Genomic DNA, 22,049 nt, shown 5'->3' with positions numbered 1-22,049 from the left:
GAGGCGTGAGTTACTGCCGCGGCAACGGGTTACGAGACAGAGACCAAGGGAGACCCGGCACTCAGATACAGATACACACACACACAAACAGGGCTCAGATTTACAGGCAGAGGGGATCTTAGGGGGGATTTAGAAGGGTTGGGGAGGAGGGAAGGAGAAATAGGAGAGGAGGGAAAGGGGGGACAATGGAGGCAGGGTGGTGTGGTATACATGTTGTGTATTTTCTTTTCTAGCTTGGAGATAGTTGAACATTAACACACTAGAAGTCTGTGGATCTGGTCTGTGGATATCCTACTTGCTGTGTTCACTATCAGATCACCGCAGGAGAGGGCATCAGTTAGCTCAGGCGACTTATTTTAGCACAGGTTTGAGGGCGACTTATTTTAGCACAGGTTTGCTGATCTACGGTATGAGGCGGACACGCAGCACAGCTGTGCTAGAAATGTTGTTTAACACAACCTCAAGTGTACAATTGATTTTCTACAACAGGTCACCAATTAAAAATAAATTAAAACATTTATAAATGTATTCATAGGCTACTATTTCATCCCTCCACGAGAATATAGTCCCTACACAAAACTATGGTTGCCAGCCAAGCCGGCCGGTTGTTTGTTCTACTGTATTGGCATTGTTATAATTTAAACTGACTGGCTGTTTTTTTGATTGGAATTGTTGCCAGCTAAGCCCTCAGGTCGTCCGTTCGACAGGTTGCTATGGGCAGGCACCGCAGCTGCTGACAGTGATAGCGTTGTCCGTGGTGCTGAATTTAGCGGATCAATCATCATGCTCATCAAGCAGAAATACACTGTAGGCTACACTTATAGCCTACTGCCGGACCATTTTACAGAAAGTGGAATTATTGTAATCCTAACACAGACAATTTATTTATTTCAATCACCTACTAATCGATTCTATGCAGACTCTTCCCCCTTGCTAGCTAGCCAACTACACAGCTAACACAATCACTTCAAACTGAAACAATCACTTCAAAGAAAACCAGCTGCATTTTGTTTTGTTTTACCTGTATTGACATGTCTTTGTATAAGTTTACATACACTTAGGTTGGGGTCATTAAAACTTGTTTTTCAACCACTCCCCAAATTTCTTGTTAACAAACTATAGTTTTGGCAAGTCGGTTAGGACATCTACTTTGTGCATTACACAAGTAATTTTTCCAACAATTGTTTACAGACCGATTATTTCACTTATAATTCACTGTATCACAATTCCAGTGGGTCAGAAGTTTACATACAGTAAGTTGACTGTGCCTTTAAACAGCTTGGAAAATTCCTGAAAATTATGTAATGGCTTTAGAAGCTTCTGTTAGGCTAATTGGCATCATTTGAGTCAATTGGAGGTGTACCTGTGGATGTATTTCAAGGCCTACCTTCAAACTCAGTGCCTCTTTGCTTGGCATGGGAAAATCAAAAGAAATCAGCCAAGACCTCAGAAAAAAATTGTAGACCTCCACAAGTCTGGTTCATCCTTGGGAGCAATTTCCAAACGCCTGAAGGTACCACGTTCATCTGTACAAGCAATAATAGGCAAGTATAAACATCATGGGACCATGCAACCATCATACCGCTCAGGAAGGAGATGCGTTCTGTCTCCTAGAGATGAACGTACTTTGGTGTGAAAAGTGCAAATCAATCCCAGAACAACAACAAACAAGTCCTATATCGACATAACCTGAAAGGCCGCTCAGCAAGGAAGAAGCCACTGCTCCAAAACCGCCATAAAAAAACCAGACTACAGTTTGCAACTGCACATGGGGACAAAGATTGTACTTTTTGGAGAAATGTCCTCTGGTCTGATGAAACAAAAATAGAACTGTTTGGCCATAATGACCATCATTATGTTTGGAGGAAAAAGGGGATGCAAGCCGAAGAACACCATCCCAACCGTGAAGCACTGGGGTGGCAGCATAATGTTGTGGTGGTGCTTTGCTGCACGAGGGACTGGTGCACTTCAAAAAGTAGATTGCATCATGAGGCGGGAAAAGTATGTGGATATATTGAAGCAACATCTCAAGACATCAGCCAGGAAGTTAAAGCTTGGTCGCAAATGGGTCTTCAAAATGGACAATGAACCGAACCATACATCCAAAGTTGTGGCAAAATGGCTTAAGGACAACAAAGTCAAGGTATTGTAATGGCCATCACAAAGCCCTGACCTCAATCCTATAAAAACTTGTGGGCAGAACTGAAAGAGCGTGTGCGAGCAAGGAGGCCTACAAACCTGACTCAGTTACACCAGCTCTGTCAGGAGAAATGGGCCAAAATTCACCCAACTTATTGTGGGAAGCTTGTGGAAGGCTACCCGAAACCCGAAAGGCAATGCTACCAAATACTAATTGAGTGTATGTAAACTTCTGACCTACTGGGAATGTGATGAAATAAATAAAAGCTGAAATAAATAATTATCTCTACTATTATTCTGACTTTTCACATTCTTTAAATAAAGTGGTGATCCTAACTGACCTAAGACAGGGAATTTTTACCAGGATTAAATGTCAGGAATTGTGAAAAACTGAGTTTTAATGTATTTGGCTAAGGTGTATGTAAACTTCCGACTTCAACTGTATTCATAAAAATTATGCTGATGCATGATTTTGCAGGTATCGGAAAATCTGTCTGTCTCGTCCGACACGTTCATTCTCTATGCAATGGTGGAGATCACTATTCAAAGTAAAAAAATATTGTAGAGGTCGGCAAGGCAGACAAGGTTTGTACAACCGCCGTTGGTGGTCATCGTGGGTTTTAATAGTCATCGTGGGTACAACATCACCGATGCACTTGCTAATAAACTCGCTCACCGAATCAGCATATACATCAATGTTGTTGTCCGATGCTATCCGGAACATATCCTAGTCCACGTGATCGAAGCAATCTTGAAGTGTGGAATCAGATTGGTCGGACCAGCGTTGAACAGACCTGAGCACGGGCGTTTCCTGTTTTAGTTTCTGTCTATAGGCTGGGAGCAACAAAATGGAGTCGCGGTCAGATTTGCCGAAAGGAGGGCGAGGGAGGGCTTTGTATGTGTCGCGGAAGTTAGAGTAGCAATGATCCAGTCCTATGGCCCTGGTCAAAAGTAGTGCACTAAGCAATAGGGTGCCATTTGGCACGTAGGCTACTGAATCTTAGAGCACTAAAAAACGTCTTTATTCCATGAGACTGGATTTGTGTTATATTAAACACTATCAGGATCACAGCAACCCCATGGATGCGTCCCAATGGCACCATATTCCCTATATAGTGCACTACTTTTGACCAGAGCGCGAGCACGCACACACACGCACACACACACACACACACACAGACACACAAACACACATCACACACACACACACTGAGCTAAGAACTGGAGAAGCTGTGGCAGCCTAGGACGAGATGGAGCAGTGGGGGTTGTTGGCTCTGGTACCTGTCATGTGAGAAGAAGGAGGATCAGTATCAGTGTCACTCGCTGGCTGGCTATGTGTGTGAGTTTGTGTGACAGATGGATGGGACGCGGTGGCCCTATAATCCTCCCGGCAAGTGTCTGGCCTTCCTCTGACCTCGCGTGGGATTGCCTCCACGGAGAAAACTCAATCTCCCAACAGCACCCTGGGGCCACCCGACTCCACTCCTACCCTTTACTCTACACTGACAACCCAGGGAATGAGTAGTCTGAGCCTGCCTGGATGCTGAAGCATTTACGCCTGCTGCCTGTGAAAGATGGTGTTCATTTACAGACCCTCTCCATGTCTCACTTGAGACCACTACACATTTTCCTCTCACCTCGTCTTCATGTTTGGTGCGGCCAAGGATGTGTTGTGTTCCAGAGAATGAGATGCACTGCTGGTGTTTTTCGCTCAGTACTAGACATTGGACTAACCTAGGCTCTCATCTGTTTACCTCCGAGGATAGTAGTTTATTTTGATGTCATAGGAAGAGTGTGTGTTTTCATACCCTGTTGTTTTTCTTCCTCTCTTCTTCTCTCTCTCTCGCTCTCCTTCTCTTCGACTTCCAGCTGGGTCCCTGGCGGCCCCGCACATCCTAGCCCTGGCCGGACGGACGGACCTGTTTTTGAAAAGGGGAAAAAATAACAACCTTTCTTCATCCACCATCCCTCTCTATCCTCCATATCCCCCCCTCTTTACCCCACGAGCTGTTTTCTCTTCAAATAACTGATCAGACTTCAGGTTTCACACTGAGTAAGGCTAAACATATACATTGTGTCTCCTAACATGCGATGCAAGCCTTCCTTTGTTTGGTAAGGTGCTGAAGTTTCTCTTGTCCAGGGTTACTTACAGCTGTGATGTAGTAGTAAGAGTGGAGGGGATTCTGGCTGTAGTTGGATATTGGGCCACTAGATGGAGACAGCACCATTTCAGGGCGCTGTGTGTCTGTTACACATGGGACAAGTAGAGAAGTAGAAGGCATACCTTCCCCTAAAATCAGGCTCATTCCTTGCTCTTTTCTTTTCCACATGGCAAAGTTGCTTTGCTTCCCCCCTCTACACTCAAACCTGATTCTCTGTGATTTGTACAGAGGCGAACCAAGGCATGGCTGAATACAGCATCTTGACTTGGACTATGTCTTGAAGTTCAGTGGTTACAGGCCTTTCGGGCACTGTAAAAGTCTCAGGTGCTCTCGGTGCTGCGGCACTCTTCCTGGCCTTTCCAAGGCCCTGGACGGAAAGATGGATCCCACTTAATTTGGGAATATTGCTGTAATTCCTCCTAGGGATGCCGTTCCCGAAAGCCGCTACAACCGATTTTCCTGCAGCCCTGCACTGCAGGCAGATCAATCTCCCTACCAGGTCCCGCTCTGTCTGTCATTCCAATCATACTGTTATGACTAAACCTTACCCCTGTCCCTTACCCTTCTCTGTGACTGTGAAATACAGAGCTGATTTAGCACGGGACAATTCTTTTGACATGAGCTCAGTGACTACTGCTGCTGCTGCTTTTGTCCTCTGTGTTCAAAGTAGCAGAGCTGTTGGAGAGATCCTGTAGGATCCTGTGGTCCAGGCCTGAGGCGCCTGCTGTCGCTGAGCTGCCCCGTTTGTGTCCCAAATGGCACCGTACACCCTATATGGTGCACTACTTTTGACCAGATGTCTGGTCAAAAGGAGTGCACTACAAAGGGAATAGGGTACCATTTGGGACACAAGCCTGGTCTCTGCTGGTCTCTTTGCCGCTTTTTATGGGATGTATGTAGGCTTATTGTGCGGAACACCACTGAACTTTGATTGCACTGGACAGTTTGGTCTATACATGTACTCTCGCTCTCTGTGGCTCTCTCACTCTCCAGTCTCCACAAACCAAGCCCCGTGCAGAAAGACAGCTGTGCTACAAATCTAGCAGCCGTAACAAAGGAGTAGCAAGGTTTGAAACGTCCATCGTCCAACACTTTCCCTCAGAACGGAAAAGTGATACCTTCTTTACTGTTGATCTGTGAATTTACCACGTTTTACCTCCGGATTTCTAAAACTCCTGGCCTAGGGCCTATGTTTTAGAGTTCAAACCGCTAGAACTAAACGTCTACGTTTTAAATGACCGGGCCCGGCGGGCTTGCCTGCGGTCTTTCCTGGCCCATTTGTTGCAGTGATATTTTCCACAGCAGGTTTTTGCCTCACCTGGAACAACGGTCGTACCCGAGGTGCGTTCACAACCCGGCATGTCAGACACCATTACGCAACTTAATCTGGCATTGCCGCAGATTTACACCTAGACTTGTGTGTGTGCTTATACACATTCAGAGTGGCTAAACCTTCCGTCCGTGATCTACACCACAGCCAAGAAGCACTCGCTCCTGTTCAGGATACAGATTGCTCCACTGGGGGTTGTGTGTTAGTGTGTGGCTCCTGTATGTGCTGGGAAACAGTCTAGTTCTGCATGTTTTTCAATCGAAAACAACTCTGCAGCTTCCCCAAACACATTGAGAATACAGCTAAAGCCCCAAGCCGCATAGGAACAGCACACAGCAGAGCCAGGTGCCTGAGACCTGAGGCAGAATAGTTAGTGCACGCTCCAACACCCTTTGACCCAGTGTGTGTTCTGCTCCATCGGGCTCCGTTCAGGGGTCCAACGGAGGTAGTGTGTGTGTGTGTGTGTTGGACCTGCTGAATAGGGGTCCTGATGGAGATATTTTAGCGTGAGAGAGAGAGAGCAGAGCATGGTGGAGCTGCCTGGAAGCTCTTTTGAGTGTTAGCGGTGCTAGCTAGCTAGAACACCCTGACACACAGCGCCTCAGAACCATCGTCGCTTCGGCACAGGGCCAAAAGCTGTCAGAACTCAGCTGGCACCGTAGGAGGCATGGAGCCAGGAGGGAGGTAGAGAGGACCAGAGAGGTTGCTGTGGCACATGTCAGATATATATATATTTTTTGACCTTTCTGCCTTTAACCTCTCCAGGGTAAGTGAGACGGTAACGTCCCACCTCTTCAACAGCCAGTGAAACTGCAGGGCGGCAAATTCAAAACAACAGAAATCCCATAATTAAAATTCCTCAAACATACATGTATTTTACACCATTTTAAAGATACACTTGTTGTAAATCCAGCCACAGTGTCCGATTTCAAAAAGGCTTTACGACGAAAGCAAACCAAACGATTATGTTTGGTGAGTGCCTATTCACAGAATAACACAGCCATTTTTCCAGCCAAAGAGAGGATTCACAAAATTGCAGAAATATAGATAAAATGAATCACTAACCTTTGATGATCTTCATCAGATGACACTCATAGGACTTCATGTTACACAAGACATGTATGTTTTGTTCGGTAAAGTTCATATTTATATCCAAAAATCTTGAGTTTACATTGGCGCCTTACGTTCAGAAGTTCCAAAACATCCTTTGATTTTGCAGAGAGCCACATCAATTTACAGGAATACTCATAATAAACATTGCTAAAAGATACAACTGTTATGCATGGAATTTTAGATGCACTTCTCCTTAATGCAACCGCTGTGTCAGATTTCAAAAAAGCTTTACGGAAAACGCAAACCATGCAATAATCTGAGTCGGCGCTCAGAGCTCAATCAAGACACAAATATATCCGCCATATTATGCAGTCAACAAAAGTCATAAATAGCATTATAAATCTTCACTTACCTTTGCTGATCTTCGTCGGAATGCACTCCCAGGACTCCCACTTCCACAAGAAATGTTTGTTTTGTTCGGTAATCATTTATGTCCAAATAGTTAGTTTTGTTAGCGCGTTTGGTAAACAAATCCAAAGTCACGAAGCGTGTTCACTAAAAGCAGACGAAATGTCAATAAGTTCCGTAACAGTCAGTGGAAACATATCAAATGATGTATTGAATCAATCTTTAGGATGTTTTTAACATAAATCTTCAATAATGTTCCAAACGGAGAATTCCATTGTCTTCAGAAGTGCGATGGAACAGAGCTCCCTCTCATGTGAACGCACATGGTCAGCTCATGGCAGACCTTACTCATTCCCTTCTCCTTAGGCCGCACTTCACAGTAGAAGCATCAGACAAGTTTCTAAAGACTGTTGACATCTAGTGGAAGCCTTAGGAAGTGCAACATTACCAATATCCCACTGTATCTTCAATAGGAGCTGAGTTGAAAATCGACCAACCTCAGATTTCCCACTTCCTGGTTGGATTTTTTCTCAAGTTTTTTTCTGCCATATGAGTTCTGTTATACTCACAGACATCATTCATTCACTCTGAAACTTCAGAGTGTTTGCTATCCAAATCTACTAATAATATGGATATTCTAGCTTTTATGGCTTTGTAGCAGGCCGTTTACTCTGGGCATGCTTTTCATCCGGATGTGAAAATACTGCCCCCTACCCCAAATACGTTTTAAGCCATCCTGTGTTGGGCTACCTGTGTTGTATCATAGGGAGGGAAGGGGGGGGGGGGGGGGGTGTCAGAGAGTGGAGTAGACCGGTAGTGACTGCAGCTTGGCAGTTGGCACATGACTTCGAAGGGGGCTAGTCTAGCTTGGGTCATTGAGCTCCATGTTGTTAGGTAGGAGCCTTAGGGTAAATGTTATTGGCTTGCCACTGTTATCTACGTTTTCAGCCCGGCTTTGATGGCTGCCTGGGCTAAGGGGAAGCATTCAGTAGCCTAGACCTGAGTGGCATGGTTAGCGAGGGAAGGAGATATGAGGAGAGGAGGAGTGGATGGAGAGAGAGGGGGACATGGAAATGGTAGGTAGGGGCTCTTAGGGTCTAGTGAAGTGGCCAGGGGGAGAAATGGAGCATACAGGGGAGTGTGTGTGTGGCGGAGCTGTAAAGCGTTTAATAACAAGGTGTGGGCGTGAGTCAAGGCCAGCCAGGGCTGGAGGATGTCGAGGAGGGGTGGAGGGTCGAGGAGGGGTGTATGAGGGACTGGGAGGGTGAGGGGCTGGGGCATCCCAGTGAACCCCAGCACGACACAGCCCTAGTGTGTGTGTGTGTGTGTGTGTGTGTGTGTGTGTGTGTAATGCCAGCTTGCAGCTGCGCTACAGGGTTGGATCGAGTACAGAGGTCAATAAGTAATGTGCTCTGAGGCCTGCTCCCCGACTGACCCCGTCAGACCCAGCGCTCTGAGTCATTGACTGCAGCTAGCACACTGACACATTCCCACCTGCACAGCTATCACTCATGATCTATGTCATGTTATATAGGCCTTTATACTGTCCAAAAAAGATAGACTGTGTGTGTGTGTTTGAGAGCCTGTGTGTGTGTATTTAGCGTGTGTGGAGGTGTGTGTTTCCTCCTCTGGTGTCCTGACTCCTGACATTCCTGGAATCCTCCACCTCCTCGATGGAGAATCCTGAAACAGGGACACACACATCTTTCAGGGATAGAGGGAATATCAGGGAATCTTCTTCCAATTAGCCTAGCAGCACATGAGCTTTTTTTCCCTCCGCTGTTTTATAGGCCGGAGATGGGGGGGTGGGGGAGTGGGGTAGTGGGTGGGTGTACCCTTGCTGCGTCTGAGGGGGAGATTAACGGGCAAATGATTTTCTCTTCACATTTTTATATGTTTTACATTTTTCCCCTTGTTCTTGCTGTTTTCCTCCTGTATGTGGATGGATTGATTCACAGTTGACTGGTTGTATTTACGAAGCGACGCGTTACCACGCTCGTTAGATTTTTCACAGGTCTGCTCTGTGGTGTTCTCTCCCTCCCCTCCCTCTCACCCGTGACCCGGATTGTGTTTCCTATGTTTCCCCTGACCGTTGAAAGGGGGAATAACGAAGGTCTGGAATAGGGGTGTGTGTGTGTATATGTGTGTTCACAGTTGACCCTCCATGTTTATGGTCCAACACATTTTTGCTCTCCTCTGCTGAACAACCTCCTTCATTGATGCGTACATCCACTTTCTTCCAGGTCCAACAACCTACTATCCCATACACACATACACACACATTCGTGCATGTGACGGTGGATGCGGTGAGGTGACGAGCAGTGCCTACATTTTTGCTCTCTCCTCTCTCTTCCAGGAAACACCGGATGCCTATACCATGAATCCTGGAAAGAGACAGCTTAGACTGGGAGTGAGGAGTTAGACAGAGGAGAGGAAAGTAGAGGACAGGAGCGGAGAGGAGTGACCAGAACCCTACGCTCTACTCTACCCCTACCGGCTGCTGCGGTGCCACTCTCAAACCCCACTGTGATATTCCACAGCCAGGCAGGAACCATGCCGGCCCTGGCCACCGGATCTGGAAATGACTCAGGTACTGATGTGATGGGATGAACTCTGTTCCCTATTCACTATTCACTTTCTCCTACCCACTATATCCACCGAACCATATCCCTTTCATCCACTGCGCTGAACTCTGTGCCCTTTAGGCTGTACACACTCAACCCGGCTCCTTATTCCCATGTGTTGAAATCTGTCTCTCCTGTAGGTATGACAAAGAAGCCTTGTAGTACCCACTATATCCTCTGAACCTGTTGGGCTTCATCCACGGCTCTGAACTCAGTTACAACGACTACACTGAACCTTGTCTCCTCTGAGTACCATCCTCGACCCCAACTTAAATGAAGTCTGTCATCCATAGGCTATACACTGAAATGTAGTGTCTCCTCATATCTACTGCACTGATCTCTATCCCCTGGGCATTACAACAAACCCTATCCCCTACAGTACATTTACAACACTGTACCCTATCCCTAATGCATTACAATGGCACAGTGACGTGATTCACTACTCTTCTGATGCTCTCCTTCAGGCCCCACAGGTCTCATAAGGTCTCACAGGTGTTCACGGCAGACTAATGTCAAACACACACACATACGCACACGCACACGCACACACACGCACACACTTCCACGACATCTGTCTGTCTCTGAGTGATAATGTCTAACACATACGTCCTCCCGCCATGTGTCAGTGACTCTGTCTGCCTCGTTGTGGTGATTTCAGAGAGGGGAACATGTCAGGTCTGTCAACACGCAGACAGAAGATGTCAGGGGTCAGAGGTTAGGGGTCAACCCTTGCTCCAATTGGAGCCTGTCTCCTTGTCTATGAGTGTGCATGCATGTGTGTGCGAGTGTTTGTGTGCAGATGCATCCACCTCTTCAAATCAAATGTTATTGGTCACATACACATGTTTAGCAGATGTTATTGCAGGTGTACCTCTTCCCTCTCTCATCTCTCTCTCAACTCTCTCTCAACCACAACCCAACAAAGAGGAGCAAAAGGACAAAGGGGTGGGCGAAAAAGAGATGGGGGACGAACGAACGACAGACGCAGGGAAAAAACAAAAATTGATGGATAAAGAGTGTGTTTGTCTCGGCTGTCCAGACATTGACAGAGTTTACGTACCCATTGTGGAAATTCGTATAGACAAAGTGAAAAGCCAGACCATCAATTACTATTATAGTCATTTTAGGCAATTACTGGCAAAGACCATGTTTCCAAATAAAACATGTAAGGACTCTCCCCTCCGTCCCATCTCTCCATCCATCCTCATCGATCGTCCAGTTAGAGCGTTACGGTTGAAATGCGTAGAACCACGTGCCATAGAGCTGTGTGGTGTGAAGCAAGGAGAATGTTGTGACTGAGGTTAGGATTGCTGCTCTAGTGACATATTCCTCACCCTGTGACAACTTGTGTCTGGTAACACTAATGTCACAACAACAGGGTTGTTAGAGTGGTCTCAGCTCTGTAAGGAAGGTGAGAGACTGAGGTTTATCTGGTGTAGTGACAGGTTCCACGCCCTGTGACCACCTGCGATGTTACAGGAAGGAGCATTGTAGAGTGGATTGTGTGAGTGGTTTCAGCCCAGTGAGGAAGGTGATAGACAGAGGTAAATAATTGTGTGTAAATTGTCATCTTAGCAGCGAGTTAGGTGACATGGAGAATTAGGAGGTGCAGCTGTGTAGGTGAGGAGGCGCGAGGGGGACAAATACAGGTGTATTTATGCATTGGTATTTGGAATGGAATTTTTCATGAGGTTCTGGTAATATCGATTACATGTATACTACATGACCAAAAGTATGTGGACACCTGTTCGTCTAACATCTCATTCCAAAGTCATGGGCATTAATATGGAGTTGGTCCCCCCTTTGCTGCTATAACAGCCTCCACTCTACTGGGAATTCTTCCACTAGATGTTGGAACATTGCTGCAGGGACTTGCTTCCATTCAGCCACAAGAGCATTAGTGAGGTCGGGCACTGATGTTGGGCGATTAAGCCTGGCACACAGTCGCTGTTCCAATTCATCCCAAAGGTGTTCGATGGGGTTGAGGTCAGGGCTCTGTGCAGGCCAGTCAAGTTCTTCCACACTGATCTCAACAAACAATTTCTGTATGAATCTCACTTTGTGCACGGTGGCATTGTCATGCTGAAACAGGAAAGGGCCTTCCCCAAACTCTTACCACAAAGTTAGAAGCACAGAATCGTCTAGAATGTTATTGTATGCTGTAGCGTTAAGATTTCCCTTTACTGGAACTAAGGGGCCTAGCCCAAACCATGAAATATAGCCCTAGACCATTATTCCTCCTCCACCAAACTTTACAGTTGGCGCTATGCATGAGGGCAGGTAGCGTTCTCCTGGCATCTGCCAAACCCAGATTCGTCCGTCAGACTGCCAGATGGTGAAGCGTGATTCATCACTCCAGAGAACTCGTTTCCACTGCTCCAGAGTCCAATGGCGGTGAGCCGACTCTTGGCATTGTGCATGGTGATTTTAGGCTTGTGTGCCGCTGCTCGTCCATGGAAACCCATTTCATGAAGCTCCTGACGAACAGTTATTGTGCTGACGTTGCTTCCAGAGGCAGTTTGGAACACGGTAGTGAGTGTTGCAACCGAGGACAGACGATTTTTACACCCTAAGCGCTTCAGCACTCGGCAGTCCCGTTCTGTGAGCTTGTGTGGTATAACACTTTGCGGCTGAGCTGTTGTTTCTCCTTGATGTTTCCACTTCACAATAACAGCACTTACAGTTGACCGGGGCAGCTCTAGCAGGGCAGACATTTGACTAACTGACTTGTTGGAAAGGTGGCATCCTATGACAGTACCACGTTAAAAGTCACTGAGCTCTTCAGTAAGGCCATTCCACTGCCATTGTTTTTCTATGGAGATTACATGGTTGTGTGCTAGATTTTCTACACCTGTCAGCAAAGGGTGCGGCTGAAATAGCCAAATCCACTAATTTGAAGGGGTGTCCACATAAATGTTGTGTGTGTGTATATATAGTGTATATTAAGTATTCCGCCAATTTGTAGACATGAAGAATAATAGATATTAGGACCAGTATTTCCTGTCATATTTCAAACAGGTAAATCTCTAGTCCTTTCAGTGCTGCTGGTGTTGCTGGTAGGTAGCTCGGTGTTCGGCTGTGTCAGAAAGCCACAAGTAGACAGGCAGGTGACTGACACATTTATACCTCCCTCCCTATATGAGGCCCCTAACAGCACAGCCGATCACCAGGGCTTATGGGGGCTCACCCGGAGCAAATGAGATGGCAGCCAGCCTATTCCCTCACTCTGTCTGAAACTCAGATCTCCCCAAAGCCTCTGATGAAATAAAAGAGAAACCACAACTAGAGACTTATTAATGCTAGTATTTCCCTACACTGTGAAAGGACTGAGCTGAGCACAGCATTCTGTCTAGTGTCTCTATGGGGCTGTGTGTGCATATGTGGGACTAAGCGCAGCACTTCATGGTGTGTGTATCTATGGGTGTCGTTTAACAATTCTCGTGACATTCGGTGAATAAATATGGGGTGACTAAACGGACGGAACAGAAGGGCTCCCTACTTAGGATCATGCTGTATTCTCTCTCTCTCTCTCTCTCTGTCTGTCTGTCTGTCCCTCGTGCTCTCACTGTATTTCTCTCTCTCTCTCTCTCTCTCTCAAACAACAGCCCTCTCTCGCAAATTAAGATCTAATAAATTAAACTAAATAATGAAAAAATCTGCCTTAAAAACGGGAAAACTGGCCTCTAAAATATGACTGCGGGGGGAGCTGAACGTTGGAAACAAACAGTGTGGCTTTGAGAGTTTTACAGTTTTTTCCAACTGCTTACACACGTTTTCAAAACTGTCCTTTTTTCAAAACTCTACACACAATTCCCAAAACTGCACACACAAAATGCAAAATGCCTCACATCTCCTTCAAAATGTAACACTGCATTCAAAATGCCATAAACACATGTCAGAATGAAGCATTTGCATCAAATGCTTTCATAATAGTACATTTTTGGATATACCATGTAAACATTGTTGTTCTAAATCTAAAGCTCTTTGGTCTTTCATAGGCTTATATCTACATTTCAATACAATGTTCTACAGTGAAGGTAATCTGCTGAGAGGGGTAACAAGTACACTGTAAACACCAATGCAATGTAGAAACAGAAAATATTTATTAGGCCAAACATTACTGTTGTATACAGTAGCATACCACAAAACCATAAACATATGTTAACCAAAAGTATATTCTTTTGAATACAGTAAAGAACACAATTGTGTGTGTGTGGGGTCCCGGGGGGGCAGTCCAGGAATTGGTGGGGGGGGGCAGTCACCAGTGCTAAGCTACGCTTCATCTCTTCTCCGGCCTGGGTCTGGCCACAATACTTCGTCCACATCACAAGATACGTTTTCTCTTGCCAAACATCGAGGGAAGTATCTCCTAGCCTGGCGTATCCAACCTTGGACAGAGGCAACCTCTATGTCCCCACATGCGTCCTTCATTGCCTGGAGAAGCGGCATGCTATGCGATCATACACTTTCCAGCGCCAGGCTGAGAAGAATTCCTCTATGGGATTTAGACAAGGTGAATATGGGGGTAGGTACAAAACTACAAATTGTGGATGGGTGGCAAACCAGTTTTGGACCAGAACAGCCCGGTGAAAACTAACATTGTCCCATTAAAACCACAAATCTAGCAGGCTCCTGATCTGGATCAGGGACAAGCGTTGTGTAAATTGCATCCAGAAAAGTGAAGATATGGCCGGTGTTGTACGGACCCAGTGTGGCATTGTGATGGAGGACCCCGTTTTGAGTGATGGCAGCACACATAGTTATATTATTGAGGTCATCCACATAAATAAGTTAATGGCGAATTACATGGGCATCCAGCTCCAATACTCTCTGTAACAGACAAAAGGATATACAGATGAGTAAATATGGTATGTCTGAAGTACTGGAAGTAGTGTTGCATACATACCTCTACAAAGTCATGTCGCATATTCTTGACTCCGTCAGAGTTTCTCTCAAATGGCACCTTGTAAAGTTGTTTCATCGTCACTCGGTGCCGTTGGAGGATGCGTTGTATGGTCGACAGGCTTACAGCATTGATGTTGTTAAATATGGTGTCATTATTCAAGATATGCTCTCTTATCTCTCGAATCCTAATTGCATTTTTGGCCAAAACCATATTTATAATTGCAGTCTCTTGTACATCTGTAAACAAGCATCCTCGTCCTCCATGATGTCTTTGCCTTTCCACTCTGTACAGAATTCAAACACAGTATGTGTTCAGTATGTGTTCATAGGAACTGTAAACAATGTACAAAAAAAGTAGTACAGCATGATAACCAACCTCATTCATTCAATGCAGTGCAGTAAATGGATGGCTTAGAGTTACAAATGTTTATGCAATACTATGCAGTCATACGTATTTTACAGTACATTACTGTAATGCTAAAATAGTCATTTGATAGTTGCATACTTGTTCTCATTTCTGAAGGTTCGAATTATGGACGCCACTGTAAATCGACTCAAGTTGGGCTGGACTCTCAGATGGTCAAACCGTGGTTGATCACATGATCAACAAGTGTTGCCCTAATCTCATCAGAGATGGCTCTCCTTCCTTCTCTTCTTTGCCCTCGTCCTCTTCTTCCTCTTCCTCTCCCTCCTACTCCTTTTGCTCTCTGTCCATTGTTGGCATCCATTGTTCAAAACAGGTCATCTGACCTTTTGACCTATTTATAGGCCTATACTACAGTAAAGCAGTGATTAGTTAGTGATCAGTTAAGCTATTAGTGTTTGCACATGTGAGGAGTGTGTGTGTGACCTGGTGAAAAACCAGGTCACTTCCTGTTAGATTTTTGTGTTTTAGGTAGAGAATTGTGTGTAGTGTTTTGAAAAAAGTGTTTTATGCAATTGACAATTGAGTCAAAGGCTGAGAAATAGCTTATGGTTTTGGATATTTGGTGTGTAGTTTTGCACTTTGAGTGAGGGGTTTCAAAAATCGTGTGACATGAAAAGATTTTGTGTGTAAGCAGTTGGAAAAAACTGTAATAAATACTTTGGAAGCCGATTTAAGGAGGCGTGTGGTTGTTGGAGCTGGCCCGATGCTTGTGTTGAAAACACTTTTCAAATCTGTGAGGAGAAGGAATGTGTCCCCAGGAGAGAGAGTGGGAGAGAAAGAGACCGATAGCAGGACTGATAGGACTGATTTCAATGACCTGCTCGCCGATGCTTTATTGGCTGCTGTTTTCTGCGCATGGGACCTGATACACACACACACAAACTCACACACTCATTAATTGACATTCTCACAGAGCGTCCAAGCAGCAGGAAATTATGTTTTAATTGCGCAGGGTTGATCACAGTGGGATGTCCGAGAGGTGTGTCACAGTGCCAGTCCGGTTTGCTTAACACGCAACTTCAACACTTGTCTAACAGCTTCACTGGACAGGGTTTCTGTTACTTCCTCTCTTCCTCTCCAGACGAGCAGTGTTTTAATAATCTCTCCCCGTCCTCTTCCTCCACCTCATACTTCTCTTCCTCCCACTCCTCCTCATCCACCTTCTCCTCCACCTCCTCTTCCTCCTTCTCCGCTTGCGGAATTGTAGAGTTTTATTGCAGTCCCAGCTAGGGGAGTTATAGTACACTATTACACCTCTGGTTCAGTGTAACAGATGGAACTAGTAGCCTGTCTGTCTGTCTAACTACAAGCTGTCCCTCCTCGTATATTTAAAAAATCTTCTTACTGAGATTAAATTAGAGATATTTGTTTACGCTTTGTGTCTGTGGATGTGTAACTGGGAAGAGGGTAATGATGTGATATTCCACTATGTGTCTGCGTGCAGTCAGCTGAGCTCTAGAGTAGAGAGTAATGATCTGAAGGTGCTCGGGGGAGTAAGTGAAGCAGGGAAGCCGCGCGGTGGTCGGTCGGTTGCTGGGTCGCCTTGACTCTTTAACCTCCCGTTCCTGAATTTCAGCATCTGTCTGATGTACGCTACAGATGCTGCTAGCCTGTCTCTGACTGCTCTCCTGGAGCGTGCGTGGAAGTGTTCTGCCTCTTCTGGTGTGTGCTCTGTGGGGGTGTTTGGTCCTGATAGCCCCATTTCCTCCCTCTGTCTGTGGGTAGATGGTTGTGGCCTCTCCCCTGTGAAGGAGGAAGGGGTGGGGGTCCAGCCTAACCTCTAGGGGGCTGGGTTTACCTCCCTCCACAGAGGAAGGCTGGGGTGAATGTTTCTGAATGGACAAGAGTATTCTTGCTAGCTATACCTTCTTACACTCTGTCTACAGTGAGACTAGATGACGGTAGCTTGATGTCTTCTAAGACCCTTAGCAGCCAGACTAGAGGTGGTTAATTTAATGATGTGGTTGCTCTGTGCCCTTTTACACACTTTCACTAATGTTACAATAACAGTTCTATACCTTTAGTGGGACATTAGTGTTTGATTACGATCCAGCTGAGGCCGTTGACAAACTCATCTTTGATGTCTCATCACAATGCCCTGTTAACTGTCCATCAGAGTCCGGCCCAGCACCAGCATCCATCTACCTTCTGACAGGCTCATCTCAAGACCCTGTCTGCGTCCCAAATGGCACCCCATCCCCTATATAGTACACTACTTTGGGCCCTGGTCAAATGTAGTGCACTATATTATTGTGAATAGCGGGCCATTTGGGACACATACTCTGATTGCATGTTTCTCACTGAAAATGTGGCTGTCACCAGACTGTAGTGCCGCTCTTATTGAAGCCTCCCCCGGACTACAGCTTTTCATACGCTATCAGAAAAGGGAAAAAGGGTGGGGAGACGGCCTCTATTTTTACTAATGCTCTCAGCTGTAAGGACATTTCATTTGGCAACTTTGGTTTTTTTGAGCATCATGCTATAATGTTTAAATGTCAACCACCAGTGCTGGCCATAACTCTGTATAGGCCACCAAAGTACTGCCCCACTTTCTTGAACTATTGTCTATTGACCTTGAGAACTATGATAAAATCATTGTGTTGGATGATTTTAATATGTACAGTGGGGAGAACAAGTATTTGATACACTGCCGATTTTGCAGGTTTTCCTACTTACAAAGCATGTAGAGGTCTGTAATTTTTATCATAGGTACACTTCAACTGTGAGAGACGGAATCTAAAACAAAAATCCAGAAAATCACATTGTATGATTTTTAAGTAATTAATTAGCATTTTATTGCATGACATAAGTATTTGATACATCAGAAAAGCAGAACTTAATATTTGGTACAGAAACCTTTGTTTGCAATTACAGAGATCAGACGTTTCCTGTAGTTCTTGACCAGGTTTGCACACACTGCAGCAGGGATTTTGGCCCACTCCTCCATACAGACCTTCTCCAGATCCTTCAGGTTTCGGGGCTGTCGCTGGGCAATACGGACTTTCAGCTCCCTCCAAAGATTTTCTATTGGGTTCAGGTCTGGAGACTGGCTAGGCCACTCCAGGACCTTGAGATGCTTCTTACGGAGCCACTCCTTAGTTGCCCTGGCTGTGTGTTTTGGGTCGTTGTCATTCTGGAAGACCCAGCCACGACCCATCTTCAATGCTCTTACTGAGGGAAGGAGGTTGTTGGCCAAGATCTCGCGATACATGGCCCCATCCATCCTCCCCTCAATACGGTGCAGTCGTCCTGTCCCCTTTGCAGAAAAGCATCCCCAAAGAATGATGTTTGCACCTCCATGCTTCACAGTTGGGATGGTGTTCTTGGGGTTGTACTCATCCTTCTTCTTCCTCCAAACACAGCGAGTGGAGTTTAGACCAAAAAGCTCTATTTTTGTCTCATCAGACCACATGACCTTCTCCCATTCCTCCTCTGGATCATCCAGATGGTCATTGGCAAACTTCAGACGGGCCTGGACATGCGCTGGCTTGAGCAGGGGGACCTTGCGTGCGCTGCAGGATTTTAATCCATGACGGCGTAGTGTGTTACTAATGGTTTTCTTTGAGACTGTGGTCCCAGCTCTCTTCAGGTCATTGACCAGGTCCTGCCGTGTAGTTCTGGGCTGATCCCTCACCTTCCTCATGATCATTGATGCCCCACGAGGTGAGATCTTGCATGGAGCCCCAGACCGAGGGTGATTGACCGTCATCTTGAACTTCTTCCATTTTCTAATAATTGCGCCAACAGTTGTTGCCTTCTCACTAAGCTGCTTGCCTATTGTCCTGTAGCCCATCCCAGCCTTGTGCAGGTCTACAATTTTATCCCTGATGTCCTTACACAGCTCTCTGGTCTTGGCCATTGTGGAGAGGTTGGAGTCTGTTTGATTGAGTGTGTGGACAGGTGTCTTTTATACAGGTAACGAGTTCAAACAGGTGCAGTTAATACAGGTAATGAGAGGAGAACAGGAGGGTGTCTTAAAGAAAAACTAACAGGTCTGTGAGAGCCGGAAATCTTACTGGTTGGTAGGTGATCAAATACTTATGTCATGCAATAAAATGCTAATTAATTACTTAAAAATCATACAATGTGATTTTCTGGATTTTTGTTTTAGATTCCGTCTCTCACAGTTGAAGTGTACCTATGATAAAAATTACAGACCTCTAAATGCTTTGTAAGTAGGAAAACCTGCAAAATCGGCAGTGTATCAAATACTTGTTCTCCCCACTGTATGTTTACCATAAGACTGACTCCAAGGCCATTGCATTTATGGATCTTTTGAGCTCTATGGACTTTATCCAACACGTTACTCGGCACACCCTGGTTTTTACCATGGGGCTTTCTATTGACATACGACTGTGTATTTTTTACAACTTTGTTGCCCATAGCATAGGGTAATACTGAACACAATATTAAGAAACGCTATCTTACCTCTGAACTTGCTACAGATTTTATTGGATGTATGAACAGTACTCAACCACCTATTCTGCCTTCTCCTGTGATGATTTAGGTGATAACTTTAATAGCAAATTAAAGGCAACCATTGATGCCATAGCTCCAGTAAAGTTGAAAAAGGACACATCGAAACAGAGAGCCCCTTTGATGAGTGAGGAAACTAATCAATTAAAGAGAAACTGCAGAGCGGAAGTGGAGAAAGTCAAAGTTGCAGGTCCAGTATGATATTCAGAGAGAGCAACTTGGCATGTATAACAAATGACTTAAATGTAAATGTAAGGCAATTAGAAATGCCAGATGGGCTCATTTTCTAACTTGATCACTATTAATCAGAATAATTTGAAAGTGCACTTCTCAACCATTGATGGCCTGATAAATCCTACACCCACAAACCTATGTGAACTTTCCTCCACATTTAAATGTGATGAATTGGCGGTATATTTCAGAGAGAACCAACATTAGGCTGGGGATAAGTCAAGCAAGACATTTTACATTTTAGTCATACTTGTACTGGTCCCCCGTGGGAGTCAAACCCACAACCCTGGCATTGCAAGCACCATGCTCTACCAACTGAGCCACACAGGATCATGATAATTTTGATATGTGCTCAAGCCAACCACAAAAGGCACTATGGATTTATTTTACCTGGATGACACAGACATGCTCAGGAAAATGATATCACAATTTAAGCATTCCATCTGCCGTCTCGAACATATCCCCACCACCTTATTCAAAACAGTTTTTAATTGCATATCTGAAGTGCAAGCTATTGTTAATCACTCCTTGTTCAGAGGCACTTTCCCCACTGCACTAAAAACTGCTAAGGTGAAACCCCTTCTGAAGAAAAGTAATCTAGATTCTTCAGCTCTTAGCAATTTCGGACAATCTCCAACCTTGCATTCTTAAGCAAAATTCTGGAAAGATTGGTGTTCAAATTATTTTTTTAAGTGCCAACTATATTTTTGAAAAATTCCAATCTGGTTTTCGTGCCCACCACAGCACAGAGACAGCCTTTAGTTAAAGTGGTACATTATCTTGGAGCCAACATAGATGCCAAACAGCTCTCTGTCCTTGTACTCCGAGATTTAAGTGCTGCATTCAACACTGTTGACAATGATGTCCTTCTGGACAGACTGGAGAGGTGGGTTGACCTCTCTGGTCCAGAAAGGCAATAAAGACAAAACACCAGGTAAAAAACCCATGTGTTATTTAAGATTCTGAACAAAATGTTGAATCACACATTAGAAATGTGACCAAAATAGCTTTTTACCACCTGAGGAACATTGCCAAGTTGCAGCCGTTTCTTTCTAGCTGATACAGAGAGACTCATCCATGCTTTTATTACAAGCAGGCTTTTACTACTGTAATTCTCTCCTGTCTGGTCTACCCAAGAAAGCAATTGGTCAACTGCAAAACATACAGAATGCTGCAGCACAGGTACTGACCAAGACCAGACGGAGATCACACATTACACCAGTTTTAAGGTCTCTGCACTGGCTGCCTGTGAGTTTTAGAATTCATATTAAGATTATTCTATTGGTTTTTAAATCAATCCACGATTGTGCACCCCAATAACTTAAAAGCATGTCAGACATGCTTTTAAGTTATGTACCCACTAGGTCCCTCAAGTCTTCTGGCGCTGGCCTTTTAACTATCCCAAAGCCTTTTCCTTAGAGTGCTTTTTTAGTTGTTCAGTTTGTGTAATTCTTTAGTTTTTTTATCTTATGTTTGTTGTGTAGTAAATATTTCAGCTTTAATTTGTCATTGTTTTTTGTTTATTCCTGTAAAGCACATTGCATTGCATTCCATTTCTGAAATGTGCTGTATGAATAAAGCTGATTTGATTTGATGCCCTTTTATTAAAGACCATTAAGGTTTTACTATGTTATTCTGGGCCATACCAGCACGTTCTATCAGGGTTTACTGGTCCGCGGCTGCATTAAAAGATAAGGGGAGTTTGCTTTACACATCTCGGATAGGTGTGGGCTAACCTCGTCCCCGGGCTCGAATTGACAGAGAGAGAGAGATGGTGGATGAGATTAGGTGGAGGCTAGATACACCAAACATACACATGGAAATCTATTGAAGACACAACTGCTTTATCAGATACTTTATTTTAATGTCGCTAATGAGTGTGTGTGTGTGTTTGGGGGGGGGGGGTGACTGTGTCTCTGTCCGTATGTGTGTGTCTGTCTCTGTCTGTCTGTGATTCCAGTCATCCCCTTCTCTCTTCTCATCCAACCCCTTCTCACTGCTGTCGAACAAGGCAATGTCTGTTTAATAGCCAGGGGTAATGAGAGGCAGATCTCCATATTGTTTATCACTCACTGAGCACCTCAGGCTCTGCCTGCCTTATGGCTTCCACAGACACACACAGGCAGCACAGCTAATAATGGAGCTATGAGGGATATGACAAGAATGGCCATATTCAATTTCTTCCTAGTCTAACAGTACATTTTTCCATTCTGATGTCAAGAATGTAGATTATCTGGAATCTGTGGTGCTGGAGTTGAGCAAGGAGAGAGGGGTGCCGAGTGCGGCTGCGGAGG

The 22,049-nt window shown here is 45.0% G+C and overlaps 1 protein-coding gene across 4 annotated transcripts in view; it reads left to right on the top strand.

Annotated features, from left to right (window-relative positions):
- Window positions 1–22,049, top strand: part of LOC139532080 (MAGUK p55 subfamily member 7-like) — a 255,470-nt gene that overhangs the window by 66,945 nt on the left and 166,476 nt on the right. For all 4 annotated transcript variants that reach the window (XM_071329214.1, XM_071329210.1, XM_071329212.1 and 1 more), the window contains one exon: window positions 9,449–9,682. In XM_071329214.1, the coding sequence (XP_071185315.1) occupies window positions 9,646–9,682 (37 nt within the window). In that variant the 5' untranslated portion in view covers window positions 9,449–9,645. The remainder of the gene's footprint in view (window positions 1–9,448; window positions 9,683–22,049) is intronic.

This window comes from Salvelinus alpinus, chromosome 10 (assembly GCF_045679555.1).
Source record: "Salvelinus alpinus chromosome 10, SLU_Salpinus.1, whole genome shotgun sequence".
In the NCBI taxonomy this organism is placed as follows: Eukaryota; Metazoa; Chordata; class Actinopteri; order Salmoniformes; family Salmonidae; genus Salvelinus; species Salvelinus alpinus.
The sequence above is the reverse complement of the archived record's forward strand: the minus strand, read 5'-3'. Positions and strand labels throughout refer to the sequence as shown.